Raw genomic sequence first — 17,117 nt, 5'->3', positions numbered from 1 at the left:
TTGACCCCAGGTGTAGGACAGCCAAAGCTTTCAAACTCCAGTGAGAAGGAGGATCTAAGTCTAAATAATTCTGAATAATCTAAATAATTCTTACTACACAAAAGTATTTAACTACGATTTGTTTGTAGATTCAGCCATTTTCATCAGTGCTGATCAGTGTTGGTGGCACAGGGTTGTATTTCATGTGTACTCAGTCACTGTGTTCATCTAGCCTTTTACCACCACAAACACTCAAAAATACACATGCCATTCTGGAAACCGAGCCGTGCATACTTTTACAGTTCTGGGCAGAGCTCATACGACCACTGCTGCACGCTGAGGAACATAATGTGAGTCGGACTGCGTGTTCTGATCTTTAGATACATGGCAACAGCTCTACAGTCACTCACTGATGCTACAACTTCTTAAACCGGCTATGATATATATTTTGATATTGACATTGAATCACGTAACTATTTACCTGTGATGGAGCTCGTCGTGATTAACCCAGAAATAAAATCCCCCAATTCTGAATTTCAGCCTTATAGATTGTTTTAGTTCAGCTGTAGTTGTTGTGATTTGGTTCACTCTCACCGCTCTCATGTTGTTTCCAACCACAACAGGTAAGGGTTTTTTTTAACAGTGAAAGTTGGCAGCATTTAACATACAGTATACTCACTAGATGGCTCCAAATGAATGCTGCTGTTGCTCTGTAGCTGCTGAATGTGTAACTGAGCCACTGAATGTGAACACATTTGACATAAACACTGGTGTGTTGCGTTCACAGTTTGTTTCCACAGTCCCTGTGAGCAAAAAAAAAAAAAAAAAAAAATCAGGTACCGTAGGTTGTAACTCACTAATAAGTAATCAGTTAATTATTCATCTGGATAAAAAGTGATTGGAGTCTTGCTTTGAACAGACGAATTCTGTTAGACAAACAGTTAAGTTTTTTTTAAACTCTTTCATTTTCCAAGCCAAGGATCCATCAAAGAAATTTCAGTCCTGCGTAAATTCTTCTGTCTTACTTTTTGTTCTATTAATCAGCTCAGCTAATCCTTAAAACAGGACAGGAGCCAGCAGATGATGCAAAACTGACCTCACTTTAACGTTTCACAGATGAAATGCTTCTGCAGGTTGCGGGGGACACACTTAATTTACAGCAAAGGTTCTTTAAGGAAAATTGGCTCAGCGTGCGTATCAGGGAAGATCAAAATATACGTATTATCCTATTTAATCTCTATCTCTGGATGTATTGAGATATGACGCAGCTACATGTTGGGAGTCCAAAACTACTTCCAGCTTTTTATTGTGAGATTTATTTTAGAAACAGATTCCTTATTTTGTCTCTCACATATTGTCTCCATTCAGTTTAAGCTGCATGAATAATAGTGTCAACAACAATCAGGAGGCAGTTTGAGGTTACAAAGCAGCTCTGTGAAATAAAGGCCGTTGTGTTTAGATAAGTAATCCATACAAATGACACAGGGATTACCCCAAATACTGATACCAGTAGTGCACCGATAGCCATGATCTCATTGGCTCATTACGAGCCACTAGAGAAGGACCTCTCATTGGCTAATGACACACTGTGCAACCAAAGGGAAAAGAATTCAGCCTTAACCTCACTTTCCCCCATTCCTATCACACCGCTTTGATAAAGTGGACACATCACAGCCTTTCTGTGGCTCCTTGTGTCTAACGTTGTTATTAGCTGCAATTCAGAGATCTGAACCAGATGTGGAGACACCATGAGGTCAGAGTCAGCCAGGGGTCGGGTCAACATGGGACCATGAAAACTACTCTCTCCTGTCCTCTAAATAGGTGCAATACTACCTACAGGGGAAAACCTCTCAGGCAGAGGAGAGATGCCGTTCTGTAAACACAAAGATAAGCAGGTCTCAGAGCAACAGGGGATAACAGTTGGAAACCCCGGCGTTGTGCACTCATATGATGAATTATTATTTGGCAGTCGTAAGTCAGAAGGGGGAGGGGGAGGGGGAGGTGCAAGCTGGAAATAGAGAGGAGTCTCTATGCCAGCTGTTAAACTTGGTGATGAGTAGCATAGGGTGGATTCAGAGAGTTGTAATACTGTCTTTTTATGGTTTGAACAAACATCTATAGTGGAACATTTACAGACAGAAGGAGTCTGAAGTACACCTCAGGCCTGACCCTGCTGGCCTTGTGATGTAACTAATGTAACTAATAGCTGATATCCACCCAACTATCTCCATCTCTTTAATACTAACACACTAAGTATATGTATGCCTATGTGACACACGTTAAACTGTGCCACATAAGAAGCGCACATTTCCTAGAGTCACTATGTGAACCATCGCCCTGCAGGCTGACGACAGCAGAGTGGGTCTGAATAAACAATCAACACTTCTAATTGAATTTTAAAGGAAACAGCTGTGTGGTTGAAAAGGCAAACAAACTGCCCTGAGAGTATGAATGAGTCTTCCCTGTGAGGAATACTTGAAGAATCCACACTTAAAATGTAAACATATGAAACCATAATGTAAAAGTCCTTCACTGTTCAAAGTCAAATAAATCCATTAATACATTTTATCTACCAACAGGTACCGTCTTTGTGCAATCGATTTACACGTCAGTATATTTTTTCAGACCGTTGTTTTTGTCATGAGTTCTTTAAACAAAACGCAAATAATAGCATTGTGTAGAAGTGGAGCAGACATCACATCACAACTCTTGATGACAACGTTTGTCTCTCCAGTCATCTGTTGAATTATGACAAAGAACACAAAAATGACAAAGAAAGCAATCCAGTACTAAGGTACCACATATGGAGCAACATCGCCAAACAATGTGGTTGTCAGGACAGTGAGTTGTTTATATAGTTTACTTCTTGATGTAGCTTAGTTAGTAGTAAACAGGCAACATTGTCACAGAAGGTTTGGTTAATGTTCCCTCCTTTTGTCGAGTGAGTAGGAGCAGGAGACCTTCTTCATCACTACATGCTGTAGTATCCATCATGACCGAATTCACATCACTGCAGGTATGAATCATTTCGATGTGAAATATTCGCAGGTGAGTATTTCACATTTTTGTGTCGTTTGTTCGTCCCGCTCCCGATGTATGATGACCTTTAGCCTGATGTGAAGGCTCTGGTGCGGTCCAAACAAATGAACCAAAAGAAGGTGTATGGAGTGTTTAAGGATTTCTACTCCATGTTGGTTTAAGAGTGAGGATAAAGTGCACAAGAAAAATAAAAATGTTAACATGCAATTGAATGGAAACTCAACAAACTGCATCTGCTGAAAATCATTGTTTCCAAGGTCAATATTGCATCAGATCTTTGATATAAACTTGGAATGGAACAGCGTGACAGAGTTAAGTTCACCCTGCAAACAGTATTAACACACAAACCATACTGGATTCTAAACAACAGCACAGTTGTGGTATCTCATCCCTGCTCACTTCAAGCAACACAAGGACCCACTCAAGCTGAGCCAATTAATGTCAACACAGCTTGGTCGAGAGGTTGGAGAACATCACTGTTTGGCCCTTATCCCATGCAGAACCATAATATCAGAGCAATATCAGTTACCTTATGCTGTGAAGCTGAAGTGGAAATGCATACAGTCACACAATGCCATGCCATGGAAGAAGTGAGCTTTAACAAGTGGAAAAATGGAATAACAGACATGTGACCCTGCCGACCCTGCCGACCCGGCCTGCAGGCTCCCTACGGGACCACTGCTATAATGGCCTCAATTAAATGTTAACCATCTTACCAAAGGAGCTTTCAGTTCAGTACATGAATGGAAAGGTAGGACATTAGTTATATGTGAACACTGAGTCTTTGTAATCTACATCTAAACTGTTAAAAGACAAAAACAGAAAACTAACACTAATGTACTTCAAGAAAACTACAAACCTAGACAACTAGTCTATTTTCCAGTGTTTTCACAACAGATTTAACTTCCTGTGCCCTCTCCCCTCTCTGTGGTTTCCACTCCACAGCCCACAGCTCTTCGTTTCTCAGAAATCATCTGCTGAGAACAGAAGCAACCTGAGACCGTAGCACAATTTATAGCTCACGGTTGTGCAGAAAAAGCTGCGAGGTGGATATAGGACACCTCAAAAATCTGAAGAACATTTTACTTTTTGTGTGGACTAACGTTGGCATAAATCTGTGCCAACAGTTATGTCAAAGCCAAACAAGTCAGAGGACACTGAGCTACTCACTACAGACCCTTAACAGGATGCTGGCCTCATATGAACAAACATATTGGTAAAAAGAAAATTAAGACACTGACGCTTTCCGTGTGCCCTGTTTGAACAGCTGGGTTTAGCAGCCGACACACCAATGAACGTATGCATAACTCAGCTAAAGTGATCAGTGTAGTTTGTACCAAATCATCAATTAGTCCATAAAAGGCTCCTTCTATCTGCTCCCTCGTCTATGACTGAAAACTATTTGTATATTCTCAAGCTTCACATTCTCAAAACTGACCCAAGTTCACTTAAGTATTTATCTCGGAAAATCAACACACTTGTCAGACACAGGAAAAGTTCATGCAAACATATTCCCAATCATCGTCTGCGTACTTTGTGGGTGTCACAGTACACTGAAATAAGCATTTTCCCTCTCTTCTAGGAAAACAGCAATGAAAAAATTAAATGAAAAATTCTCCATGTGCTACAGGAAAACAAAAACATAACATGACAAAAAGAGGCAGTTTTACTGCTTGTGCCCTGTAGTAGCCAACACATAGCTCATGTCACTAGTGAAGCTGAACAGATGCCTGGCAAGCTCAGCTTTTTTCCATCGTAGCACTGATTCCTCCTCTTACGACACCCAGGAGACTTTGACCAGACTGATAATCACCAACACAGAATAATACACACACAAACAGGATTTAGAGGCATGCATTCAAACAGACACACAGTGAGCACAATGATTCTGTAGTAGCAGAAACTGCCCTTGCTGCCAACACACATACATCTGTCTATATGCTGCTCTCCATCTGTTTGGATCCTGACAGTGGATCTTGGTCCAAATCCTTCCTTTTGTGACAAAGGATCTTGGGATCTTTCATAAATTAGGACTAGACTGTGGTCACTGTGATAAATATCTCTATTAATCAAAGTAAGTCTTTGGAAGCTGAATCAAAGATGTCTTTATTGCCATCAGCTTCTACTTCTGGCCAGTCTGCTGCTCTGTTTGGACTCTACACTTTCACAAATGCCAGCGCTTCACAAAGTCACCTGTGAGCCAAGTCCGACTCTGCCACAACCTGCAGCTTTCTCATCCCAGCTCACAAACCACCGCAGTGTTTTCAGTGGTGATCATTAACCAGCCTCCTCCACCCTCCTCTCCCTCAGCCGTTTAATTGTTAATCAGGGCGAGAACAATATAGGTGCCGCAACATGCCCCTGCATTCCTGTGATGCGTTATCCGCTCAAAAGCGGTCATGCAGAAGACTTTTGGCACAGCCAAGTGCCACAATGTCTGACCGTCTAGTCAGAGCCGAGCACTGCACAGTAGGTTAGGGGAGCCAAGAGAGCAAACTAATGACAGCGGAGGTGTGTGGAAAAATATCTCACCTGGAAGTTAGTATCCACTAGTGCAACATCTCTTTACCCTCACCGTTTTCATTATCAGAAATCTTTATTTGGAAATTGATATGCCATATTTATTGTGTAGCAGTGAACCATCCAAAGATTACAAAATCCACCAACCAGTGCCTTTACAGGTTGCTCATTGACACTTTATATGTGTGATGTTCAAACTTGTTGTTTGGTGACTTCATTGAGTCTGGTTGCCATGAAAAATTGCCAAGATACCAATGGAGATACCAAGGAGTCACAGCGCAGAGCCAAGGAATAGTCTGCTAAATAATCCCAGCTAAAACTAGAGCCTGCTGTTTTTACATCTGTTTTTGTACACACTAAACAAACAATATAACATGTTAATGTGCTTGTGGGAGGACAGCGAGCTGTTTCCCTGTTTACAGGCTTAATGTAAACCTAAACTAATTGGCTGCTAGCCGCAGCTTCATTAATTGACACGTGACTGTGACTGTGTATAAAACTGGACGAAGCTTCCAGGGCTGAAAAATGAGACCAATGCAGAAGAGCCATAAACTGCAATAAGACTGAGTACAATACAGGTTGGCTTCAAAAAACCTAAAAGTCAATAAAAAAATTTCCACAAGTTATCATGGTGTTGTTAGCTAAAGTCCCTTATTCTTATTAGTTTTCTGGTGATCCATCTAAAAATAATCCGATCTATAATTAGAAGTTAGGCCTCAAAGAGTCATGTTTTGAGTATATACAATCTGATTTAGTCAGATCTACCCCTCATCCCCGCCCCCTCCCTCCCAGCCTGTCCAAATATGGTCACTTCTGGCTCCAAACTGCTCCAGACTAGCAAAATTCAACGGTCCAAACTCAAGGTCTCACAAGGGCAGTTCACAAACCAATGGGTGATGTCACCGTCGGTTGCCATTTTCATATTTTTAACTCTAAAAAATTAAGTCTTTCCTGAAAAGTCAAACTGGTCCTTTCACTTGAGAATTAAGTCTTTCAACCAAGAATGTCAGTCACCTGGTGCATCAAGCAGCTGATGCCCTCTAAACCTTAAGTTTTATCCCTAACTTGACATTGATTTAATAAAGGAAAGAAAACTTATATTAAAGTGTGAAATTATAACACTTAGCACAGCATCTTGTTGCCTCATACCACATATTCTGAGTATCATAAACTCTCAATGAATGTTTTTCGTGAGTCCCAGAGCAAATAATCAGCTAGGTTTGGGCAGGAGAGATGACTTCTACTGTCATCTGCTCCTGCACTTCTTCCAGGCTCCCGGGCCGTTTCCAAATAACCGCAAAACGACCCTGTGGACAGATCAAACAAATAGATCTGACTTGGCGTTAAACAACCTGCCTGCCTCCGAGCAAATGGCAGTGTTTTTGCTTGCTTTAACCACTCCAAAGACAGAGCTCACTCTCCATGCATCTGAGCCCTTTAATCCCCTTATTATCAGCTACAGATGACAATAACATCATCTGTGATTTCCATCTAGCACACACACACACACACACCCACTGCTATGATGTCTGTTAATACAAAATCTGTTCAGTTTCCACTAAAAATGTTCCCCACATCCAACATTCTTGTCCAGGGTTCAAGCTGATGTGGAAGTCTAAAACTGGAAACAGACATTTCACCCCACAGAGAAGCCTCCGCTGCTATGTTTGGCTAATTATGTAAAGTTCTTTATAATTTAGCTCCTCTCACATACTTCACACACACACCTCTACAACCAAGGCAGCAGATTTTATCTAACCGCATGGCCATCCAAAGCGGGGAAGACTTGAGCCACAAGCTCTCTGCTGTGTTATAATCACATCATCGATTCACAGTGGAGAGGGAATCATGAATTAGTCGGATATTTAGAGGGATAATTCCAAAGAAGCCTGACAACATCAGAGAGTGTCCTGACCTACTGCTGCCTTTTAACACTGTGCCGAGAGACTGCAGGGAAGTTAAGTTAAAAAAAAAAAAAATCAAGATGGTCAGTGAGTTATGATTCACAATTATTAAGACAAGTCAAATCATGACTCCTCTCCTCTCTCATGTCAGTTTCAACAAGAGGAAATTAAACCCTCATTGTTAGGACTTAAATTCCTGTTTACATTTTAGAATTCCTGACAAATCGCCCCAATTTTCATCTTCCTTGTTCCTCGACATTAAAGCTACATTTACACTGATGGCTCCAAAAGCCCCATCTGCTGTCAGAACTGCGGTTCCACTGGTAACAGAATGAACACATCAACAGGGTCATTACACAGCGTCATCAACCTCCATAATAAATGGTATTTGGCATCCCAAGTTCCCAAACCTTTATGGGATGAACTGGATCACTGACGGCAGTCTCGTAAAGTGAGCTCTCATACAACAAGCACTATTATGGCCTGAAAATGTGAGATGAGACACACTCGATGACAACAGTGTGTTTGTTGCCGTCTCTGGGAACTGCACCTCGGCTCGTAAATACTTGGATGGGTTGAGTGCCGAGGACAGATTTCTCCGTAGGGGGCTAATAATGGACAATTATCTGTGCAGAATATTTGTTATACCCAGAGCAGGGAAAAAAGGGTAAAGCCGGCAGGGTTTGGATCAGAAGGGATTATACGGTGCCTCACTTTTTAAGATTTTCCCCATGCACCCAAAGGTCCTTGTGATGGGAAATCTTGCGATAATAGAAAGGAGAAAATGCTACGAATTTATATGATAAAAAGTGGAAATTACTAATTTACTGTGTTCTGTCTCTTCTAACGAGTCAACCTCCGCTGACTGCAGTTTACATCAGTATCTGTCCAGACTCATATAATTTATGCCATGAAGACTTTGAAGGAATTTGGCCAATGAAGTCGATTCGAATAGAACACAAAGAGGTAACGATGACAGTAAAAAAAGCTTCAAATATACATGTTGCTGCAAAGAGGCTACCATTTCACACACATCTTCAACCTGCCAGCACAATAGATCTATAGAGTTTCAAGGTGGACACCCAAGATTATTGTCACCAAATCAGTATCAAACATGAAGTATGATCACAGTTTCCACTTGTGCTGCGCAGTTACGGTGCTGAATAATGGACAGAAAGGGTTTTTTTTACAGAACATTATAACGTCACAGTGAAGTTAACCTCTGACCTTTTGGATATAAAATGTCATCTCTTCATCATTATATCCTATCAGACATTTGTGGGAAATTTTGTCACAATTATTGTGTGAATTCTTGAGTTATGGCCACAAACATATTGTATACTTTTAACAACCAAAATCTAACTGGCCAAATTTGAAGAAAGTCCTTCAAGACATTCCTGAGATATCGCATTCATGAGCATGTTGACGGACGGACAACGTGAAAACATACTACCTTCTGCCACAGCTGTCGCTCGGCCGGAGGAATGGTAAAGATCACAGTGTCCGCAGCTAAAACAATATGTTTAATTTGTAGCTGGATATTTACATTATGATTTGTATCTAATGTTCACTCATCATGAAAATAAACAGGGATAAATTAACAAAAGTAGATTTTTAAAAATAAAAATTTGAATAACGAGCTCTCGTTTCACGTTCCCCTCTTGGAACAGCAGCTCTTGTGAGACCCATCAGATTAAGAATAAAGATGCTGGAGATACAATCTCCATTGCCCCTCAGGGGAGCTTAAGGCCTTTGATCGCTCTGCAGTCAGGCGACTGTAACGAGAGCAGTGGCCAGTGGCAGAGATCACTGGAGGCCATCGAACTCCAGCCCACTGGCAGCTACAAAAGTCTCCCTTTAAAAGCTGCAGAAGGTGGCGTGTCTCTCTTTTTTTTTTTAGAAAAGCAAACAGACCACAACAGGAAAATAAAATATTTGCCAGGCTAAATGATGGGCGAGCTGGGGACATAGGCAGCGGCCTGAGTGAGGAGAACAGTTGGTGACTGTGGAGCCTCTTCTAACAAGCCCAAAGGCAGCATTATACTAGAGGCTGTCAGGAGGTGGGTGTGTGATGCTGGAATGTTAAATACTGCAGGAATGTTATTTATTTTCATAAATACCACCAAGTACCCCCATACCAACACACGTGCGGGTGCGTGCACACATACACACATTCAGAGTCAGATACAAGTGTGCATGTACACATTGACTAGTCTGATGTGCTCAGATCGGCCTGGCCAGAAGAAGCTGCCCAGCCTCTCCTCACCTGTGGTGAGATCTAGATTAGCGCTCTCAGCCTTGATGTGCTCCTATAAAGACGTCAGCACGCCAGGAGACACGGAAATAAAGATCTGCTCGAGCACTGAAAACCACGTCAGTTTCTGCTTTGTAGAGACAGAAAAAAATATATAATCACGTGGCACTTTTTTCTCCAGGCAGATGTTAGAGAAATCAAAACGCTTTGCACAAAAGTTGAGGAATATTTTTACAGCTGGACATACATCTGTGCGTAAGACCATCTATGCTCATGTCTAGACAGGAGCGTGAACTTTTATGGAGTACGTCAGCTCAGCTCTTAGTCTTTCTCTGCTGACTCAGAAAAAAGTGAAGAAACCATTTGCCCGCAGACAGTAACAGGACTGATCAACTTCCCTCCAGTTCTGAGCAGTGGAAGCTGTGTGTCATCACCGGGGCATTTGGAGGTGGTTTGCAGTCAGCAGCAGAGGACTGGGTCTCAGGTACATGTGAGGAAATGCTGCTAGCTTACCAGGTGAATTCCAAATGGGTTAAAATGTCTTATTTACATGAAGGTAAAGAAGGTATCCACATCCTTTAAAAGCTGTATGATAGCTACTGAAACTGCAACCATCCAAACTCTGAAGTGTCCTGAAGCTGATGTGAGTGTGCTGCTGAGGGACAGATGCACAAATCATTGCATCACAGTTCCTATCAAGCATCTTATTTTATGTCTGCATGTTGAACCAAGTGTAAAGCTCAAGTTCCACTATTTTTAAGTATCCACTTGTTTTTTTCAGCAAGAAGCTGGTTGGAAGACATTCAGAAATGTCCTTTTATATTTATTATAATAAAAATCCTTCAATGAAAATATCCATCAATGGATAAATATCCATTTATAGTTTTGTGAAACCACGCATAACAAACCAGATTCACACACAGTCTGAACAAGCCATTACACTTTGTTACCAGCTCTCTTACTTTATCTTCGTCTTGGGCTGTTCCCACGCCTTATCAAAAGCCCAGCCAAAGGATGAACCTCATGAGAAGCACTGTTTTGGAAATGTGTATAAATGGTGGACAAATACTAATAGAGGCAGTTTATAGTGCTGCAATAATGAAAAAAAAAAAAAACTCAACAGGTTCACCTGGGTGCACTTACAAGTGGATCGTGAGTTGTGTCTTCTTAACAAGCACGTTTCTACCACTTTGGAGGTGGGATGAAGCAGGAAAGAGAAAGAATGAAATGCATTAAAAAAAAATTATAATAAAAATGATAAAAATAATATAAATGCACAGAGGGGCCAGAAAAATCAGTTGTGTTGTAAACAAAGGACTGAAGCAAGTGAAGATTCAACCTGCTGTGATTCAGCCTCTGAACTTCGATCCACCTCTAAGTGAATCTAATATCAATGCACACAGATGCATGTAACGCATGTTACATCACGCTGTTACATACTGCTACTGTCAGGACTGAAAACATCATTTGATTTACTGCGACAAGCATTTAGCTTTCTGCCTCGAGTCTGACAGGTAGTACCAGCGCATTAATATTGTTGACCTGTGCTGGTTGATCACACGTGTACCACTATCAGTACATATGGAAGCTGTGTCGTATAATTGTGTTTTCCTGCATTAAGATGTTTGTTGTACTTATTTTTTGCTTGAATTCTGTACAGTTTTGCGCCACAGATGTTTTTATTTATTCTTTGTAGAGACTGTAACTCAGTTAGGTTTCGAGGTCAACATGTTAAACTACCTTCAGCTTCGATGATAAAGTTTACACTACCTCTATAATATATCCTGCCAAATAACAACTATCCTTGAAGAGCTTACTTTTCATAAAGAATGAAGAATGCACATGTTTGCCAGTCCTTATATTGATCATTTTGCTAAACATAAATATTGGCAAACATTTCGATTCTTCACAAACTCTTCTTTGAGATTTCTCTGAGGCTACATTGCACAATACTGATGTCCTGGCACGTGTCAAACTTTGCATGTAGCTCAAATACAAATGTGTGCTGTGCAGCAACATTGAACCCCCCCCCCCCCCCCCCCCCCCCCCCCCACCTGTGACCTCCCCTCTTCTCTTATCGCTCTGCATCACGTTGCTGGGCAGCAGCACCAGATGATGAAGAATGCAGCAGGTCATATAGAGCAGAGCAGCAAGACAAACCATTCCCCGCTGAGTGGACAACAATAGTACTCATTCACAGCCCGTTTACTCCGCACCCCCCCCCCCCCCCCCCAACCCCCTTTCACCTTCTGATAAGCCAGCTGGAGATAGTTGTAGGGGATCCTCCTGTGGAAGTCCTGAACCACATCCTCGCTGACTCTGTGCATCGACTGTGTGCCAATTTTCTCCTCGATGCATTTGTCCAGGCACGCCGCTCTCCGGAGGACCACGTCGAAGAAGAGCAGGTCCGAGAAGGTTTCATCAAACGGATGCTGGTCCTGGCACCTCAGCCGGCACCGGACCTTGGTGCGCCGGACTTCTGCGTAGCTGCTGAGCGCTCCCTCCATGTAGCGCACCACATTTTCATAGTCACTGTTGTAAAACGCCTGCACCGCATTGTCATATAAAAGGTCGTAAGGCTCCAGCAAAGCTAATGAGGATGACAACACGGCGGACAGCACGAGTACCGAGAAGACAACAGCCGGTGAAAAGTTTCCATCCATCCTCAGCTTCGGTTCAGACTGAAGGAGCGTCAGGCGGGGGGCAGTCACGGCGATCAGCTCAGCCTCGTTTTGCAGTCCATTTAAATTCAGAGACATTTAGGACGGCACCGAAACAGGGCGGAAATAATGTTAGTCGACCGGGGACACACATTTTGTTTTGACCCCTCTCTGGCTCCGCTGCTAACTCCTCCCCTCCAAGAGATGAATGGCCAGATCATAATCTCAGCTCGTTCCCCTCACAAGCAGCCAGCCGGTGGGGAGTCGGGGTCCTTCAGGGAGGCCCGTGGGCCGCCTCACGTACGAGCAGCATACTTTTATTAAACTTTAATTTCATCACATGAGAGTTTGCTTCTCAGATAAATTAAGTCGCTGTTCCAAAACGTGAAGACATTTGAATAAATGGAAAAAGGAAGTTTGGGTTCTTTCTCAGGCTGTCTACAAAAATGCCTGAAAGAGGAACTTCTATTTTTTTGATAAACCCATCATCCTAAATATGCAAAACACTCACGAACCAATGAAGCCTAATTTTCCAAGAAATTTGCGCCTTGATGATAACTCAAGAAAGAACGACTTTAAATAGGCTTTCTTATTTGATTACTAGAAATTATTCACTTAAAACCTGTTTTTGGACAAATATGTATTTCAATGTTTTGGATGAATTATGGCTAGATGTTCTGTCTTTTTTCTCTTGTAGAAATTTCTATTGGCAACAACAGAAAAAAAAAAAGTGTTCATTGTGAGTGTCTGCGAGAATTACACTTTCTACCGTACTCTGTCTCCCTCTCGTGGTATTTTCCAGTACAGTCAGTTTTAGTATATGTATTCTCTGCACATTCATTATTCAGGAAAAGAATAGACGTGAGTTTTAATTTAAAAAAAAAAATAAACAACATGAACCAGTTGAGAAGCTGTTAATCAAAACTATGTGAGACTAGAGAGGCTACAGGTAGTCGAGCAGGTAAAAGCACTTCCACAAACTGTACTGTATGAGTCCAACGAATACGCAGTACCTTCACCGCAAAAATATGAGTGTTGACGTGTACTTTCTGTGAGCTGTAAAGGCTATACTTACAGTATACCTTACAGATAGATCATTTATGCGTACTGATGCGTTGTTGGTGTGTGCAAGTCATATTTACGAGCTGCTGCAAACACAGTGAGCTCGCCAGATCCAAAGTTTACTGCAGGATATATCAAGAAAACTCTTTGTGTTTTCACTTCTATTTTACTACGGGGCAAGTAACACAAACATGTGCATCTTGATCATTACTTTATTTCATTTTTTTAGTCACAGCCGCATGAATGTTGGGGGACAACACCCTTCATTGAAGAACGTAGCTGTCAGAAAGGCTTGTTTCTGGATCGTGTGTTGATCAGTCCCAGGACAGAGAAGGCACTGGCTGCTGCCGTCACCAAACTGATGGCCCCAATGGCCCGTGTAGCCTGTGGAGACAAGGAGGAGCACAGGACGTGGGCTGAGGATTACTGTACAGCAACAGCAGAGGTCAGAGCACAACAATCAGCTTGGATTGCTTACTGCATACCCATGATAAAACATTATCCCAAACCCATCAGAGTAAAAATGCATCATTATAGGTTAGTTCATGAAAACATTTACTCATAAACAAAACCTGTTGTTCATGAGAAGAAGCAGACAAACCACCACATCTGTTTTATTCTGTGAATATTAAAAACTGAAAATATGTAGCCTACACCCTCACCCCAAACCTGCACCTAAACCCAACCAGCTAGACTCATAAAAAAATATAGACAGTGGTTATATTTGAGTAAATTACAGTTTATCTGACTTAAATGGATGAAACCCACTCCAGTTAAGGGGCAATAATAGGGAAGTGTCCTTTTTACCTTTTAATTCATCACATATTTGCAAGTAAGTGACCAAAGCTGACATAGACATCTAATATAATTTGGAGAAAAGTGACAATATTTGTGTTTTCATTTTAGTAGATTACATTCCTATTTTTTTTTTTTACATGAATAAGTCAGGTAAACAATCAGCAACCACACATTGGAACTGAAATGTCCAAATTAAAAAAACATAGTCCTAATTTATGGCGAGGATCACTTTGATTTGACACTTTGGAAAAGATGTTCTCTTCTAAGACTCTGTCCTAAAATGTAAAACTGTGACAGTGGAGGGATTCATCAGTCACTGTGCTGTGATGAGTTAAAAGTTTTGCCTTGATGGCGCATGAGACAGAAGCAAAACAAACAGTGAGAGACCTGCTCGGACACCCCCTCCCCGTAGCGCAGAAGGGTGACAAAATGCTCGCAGTTGCTCCCCAGCAGGTCGTACGAAACCTCCTGGCCGATGAGGGCTTGCGCTCGCTGGATGATTTCGCAGACGGGCAGGGGCGTGTGGTTGTGGTCGTACTTGTTATTAACACGGTACGAGTCGCTTCCCACCACCTCCTTCAGCAGCTGCATGCGCACCACTGCCTTCCTGCTGAAGACGGACTTCACACTGGACATGGCAGCCGCCTGGCTCTCATCTGTGGGACAGGAGGAGAGCTTCAGGGGCACAATTTTCTTTTAATGCAAAAAAAAAAAAAAAATAATAAACACTTCCAATCCAGGGAAACGTAAGGGAATCATTTAGGATGTTGAATCTGTACAATAAAGAAATGTGGGGAAATAGATCCCAAACGTTTTGTATTCTTGCTATATAGGATGAGAATAAACGTTTCCCTATTCAAATGACAAATAAAGAAACTGAAAAAAGTGTGTTTATCATTTCACATTACTCATTTTACTAATGAAACAGGGGGAACAATGCCAAAACCAGCTGAACGTGAGGTCCACATGCTTGCCAAAAAAGTGCAGGTTAAAATTCAGAGCAAAATTTAAGAGGCCAAATATTTGACCAGGCTGTGGCTTTCAAACAGGGTGAAGTATCCAGACAGAACCGTTTTAACCTAAACTAGAACTGTGTTTAAAGGGGGAAAGCATAAAGACTTTAATCAATAATTCATATTTAAATGTAAAAAAAAAAAAAAATTAACTTTAATGCCCTTGGCTGGCTTTGCCAAATTTGTCAGAAGTCAGTTTCCAGTGGCAGACACTGCAGATTGAAGGCTCTCACTGACCAACTGGAGTTAAGTTGATGATGTAACCATCTCCCAGGTAGAGAGCCCAGTGTTGATAGGCTGGTCTGAAGATCTCAATGAGGTCACCAGGCTGAGGATCACCAGAGGGCTCAGGAAGGTCAGGGTCATTGGAGGCCATCTACAGAGAGAGCGAGAGGAAGGCATGTTGTGTGTTTAATTTCACCGTTTAGTTGCTTTCCTGACATGCATACACAGGTTTATATTCTCTACAAAGACATAATATTCACAAATATAAACGTTGATAGGATGGAATAACTGACATTTGGAGTTTTACTCTTTCAAAATGTAAATAATGACTTATGAAAAATGTATGAAATATAATTGTAAATCTATAACATTCAGTTAACCTTTAAACCCCACAGCTGCTACATTACTTATATTTATATAAATGTTTGGGTTTAGGGAAACTATATACTGGAAAAGACCACTGATTCACACATGTTCACACAATAAAAAAAGGACATGTTTAAATTGCGGGCCATCAGCCATTCAGTCAACTTACAGCAGAGTTTTGTTGTTGTTTATCCATCCCACATCATGCTTCCACAAATTCTAAAAAAAAAATAAATAAATAAAAAAAAGAAGGCAGAGAGAGGATGTTTTCATGTCAACCACTAAAGTAAAACTCCTTTGAACACACTGACAGATCAAGAAATTATATCTTTCTTACGTAGTTTGGAGAAAGACCAGATTTAAAAGGCAAAATAACAAAATTCCCAGAGACAGAGAATGCTAGATCGAATGGTACAATGTAAAGGTCACGCATATACACACACACACACACACACACACACACACACACACACACACACACACACACAATACACACACAAGCTCTTGTGTCACCTGTGTTGCTACAATAGCACCAAACACAATGGGGAAGCTGACAGAAAAATAGTTTGAGCCCAGGTTATTTCAAATGTGGAAAAAAATAACCTGTACATTCACATCACCTTCACAATTATTTGTTTCTTGGATCACCTGAGAAAACGATTGAAGTGCTAATATTTTTGTGAGTTTCAGAGAGACAAGAGGATAGTTTGGATCAAAAGGACAGTTGAATGGGATGAAATTTATATCTGCCCAGGGGAGCAATGAGTATATCCAGATCATTATTAATTCACGATGCCAAAGCCACACTGGAAATAGGAGGCCATGTATTATTTACTAAACCAAAACTTCATCAGCTGTGGCAAGCTGCTACTAACATGAAAACATGATCACAGGCAAATTATGTAATAATTCATCACGTAATAATTCTGTAGGGATTATATCGAGGCTGTAAACTGAATTTTCAAAACTTAGTGAATACTTACTCAAACACCAGCAGCTTTTTCTTCCTCACCATTTTAATTCTCCATCATAAATCCGCACAAAACCATAAAAAAAAATCGGGGCAAGAAAAGAAAAACTGAACGAGATTAATCCAAAATTGAAATCCCTGAGATGACAAGCAGTTGTTGAAGAAGTCAAAGCCAAACCAGAGGCTGGAGGTCCTGCTGGAGGTATTTCAGTGTCCGCTGCTCTGACTGATGGCAGTTTGCCACAGCTGCTAATGTCACACACACACATACACACACACACACACACACACACACACACACACACACACACACACACACACACACAC

General features: G+C 41.3%; 2 protein-coding genes across 3 annotated transcripts in view; both read right to left on the bottom strand.

Annotated features, from left to right (window-relative positions):
• The window catches only part of p3h2 (prolyl 3-hydroxylase 2), a 56,790-nt gene extending 44,245 nt beyond the window's left edge, over window positions 1-12,545 (bottom strand). Inside the window, exon 1 of the mRNA XM_069150028.1 lies at window positions 11,943-12,545. Coding sequence (XP_069006129.1) covers window positions 11,943-12,455 — 513 coding nt within the window. The 5' untranslated portion in view covers window positions 12,456-12,545. The remainder of the gene's footprint in view (window positions 1-11,942) is intronic.
• Window positions 12,546-13,623: 1,078 nt separating this feature from the next.
• On the bottom strand, window positions 13,624-16,974 carry plaat1 (phospholipase A and acyltransferase 1). Of its 2 annotated transcripts, XM_069149919.1 has the most exons (5): window positions 16,804-16,974; window positions 15,990-16,039; window positions 15,467-15,605; window positions 14,604-14,872; window positions 13,624-13,802 (listed from the first exon to the last, which is right to left on the bottom strand). In XM_069149919.1, the coding sequence occupies exons 2-5, from the start codon at window positions 16,014-16,016 to the stop codon at window positions 13,701-13,703; spliced, it is 537 nt and encodes a 178-aa protein (XP_069006020.1). In that variant the 5' UTR covers window positions 16,017-16,039; window positions 16,804-16,974; the 3' UTR covers window positions 13,624-13,700. The 2 variants fall into 2 exon arrangements, with proteins under 2 accessions (XP_069006020.1, XP_069006021.1); XM_069149920.1 differs by lacking the exon at window positions 15,990-16,039.
• Window positions 16,975-17,117: the final 143 nt, after the last annotated feature.

Source organism: Embiotoca jacksoni, unplaced genomic scaffold (assembly GCF_022577435.1).
Source record: "Embiotoca jacksoni isolate LCO1_2020_lvr unplaced genomic scaffold, fEmbJac1.0.p SCAF_16, whole genome shotgun sequence".
Lineage (NCBI taxonomy): Eukaryota > Metazoa > Chordata > Actinopteri > Embiotocidae > Embiotoca > Embiotoca jacksoni.
Note: the sequence above shows the minus strand (reverse complement) of the source record. Positions and strands in the feature narration are given on the sequence as shown.

What these genes read in the sequence shown, in the direction of transcription:
- plaat1 (XM_069149919.1), bottom strand. Translation starts at nt 16,016, where the DNA reads ATGGATAAACAACAACAAAACTCTGCT. An exon ending in CATCAACTTAACTCCAGTTG is followed by an intron (nt 14,873 to 15,466) that starts GTCAGTGAGAGC and finishes CCTGTCCCACAG; the next exon opens with ATGAGAGCCAGGCGGCTGCC. An exon ending in GGGAGGGGGTGTCCGAGCAG is followed by an intron (nt 13,803 to 14,603) that starts GTCTCTCACTGT and finishes TTGTCTCCACAG; the next exon opens with GCTACACGGGCCATTGGGGC.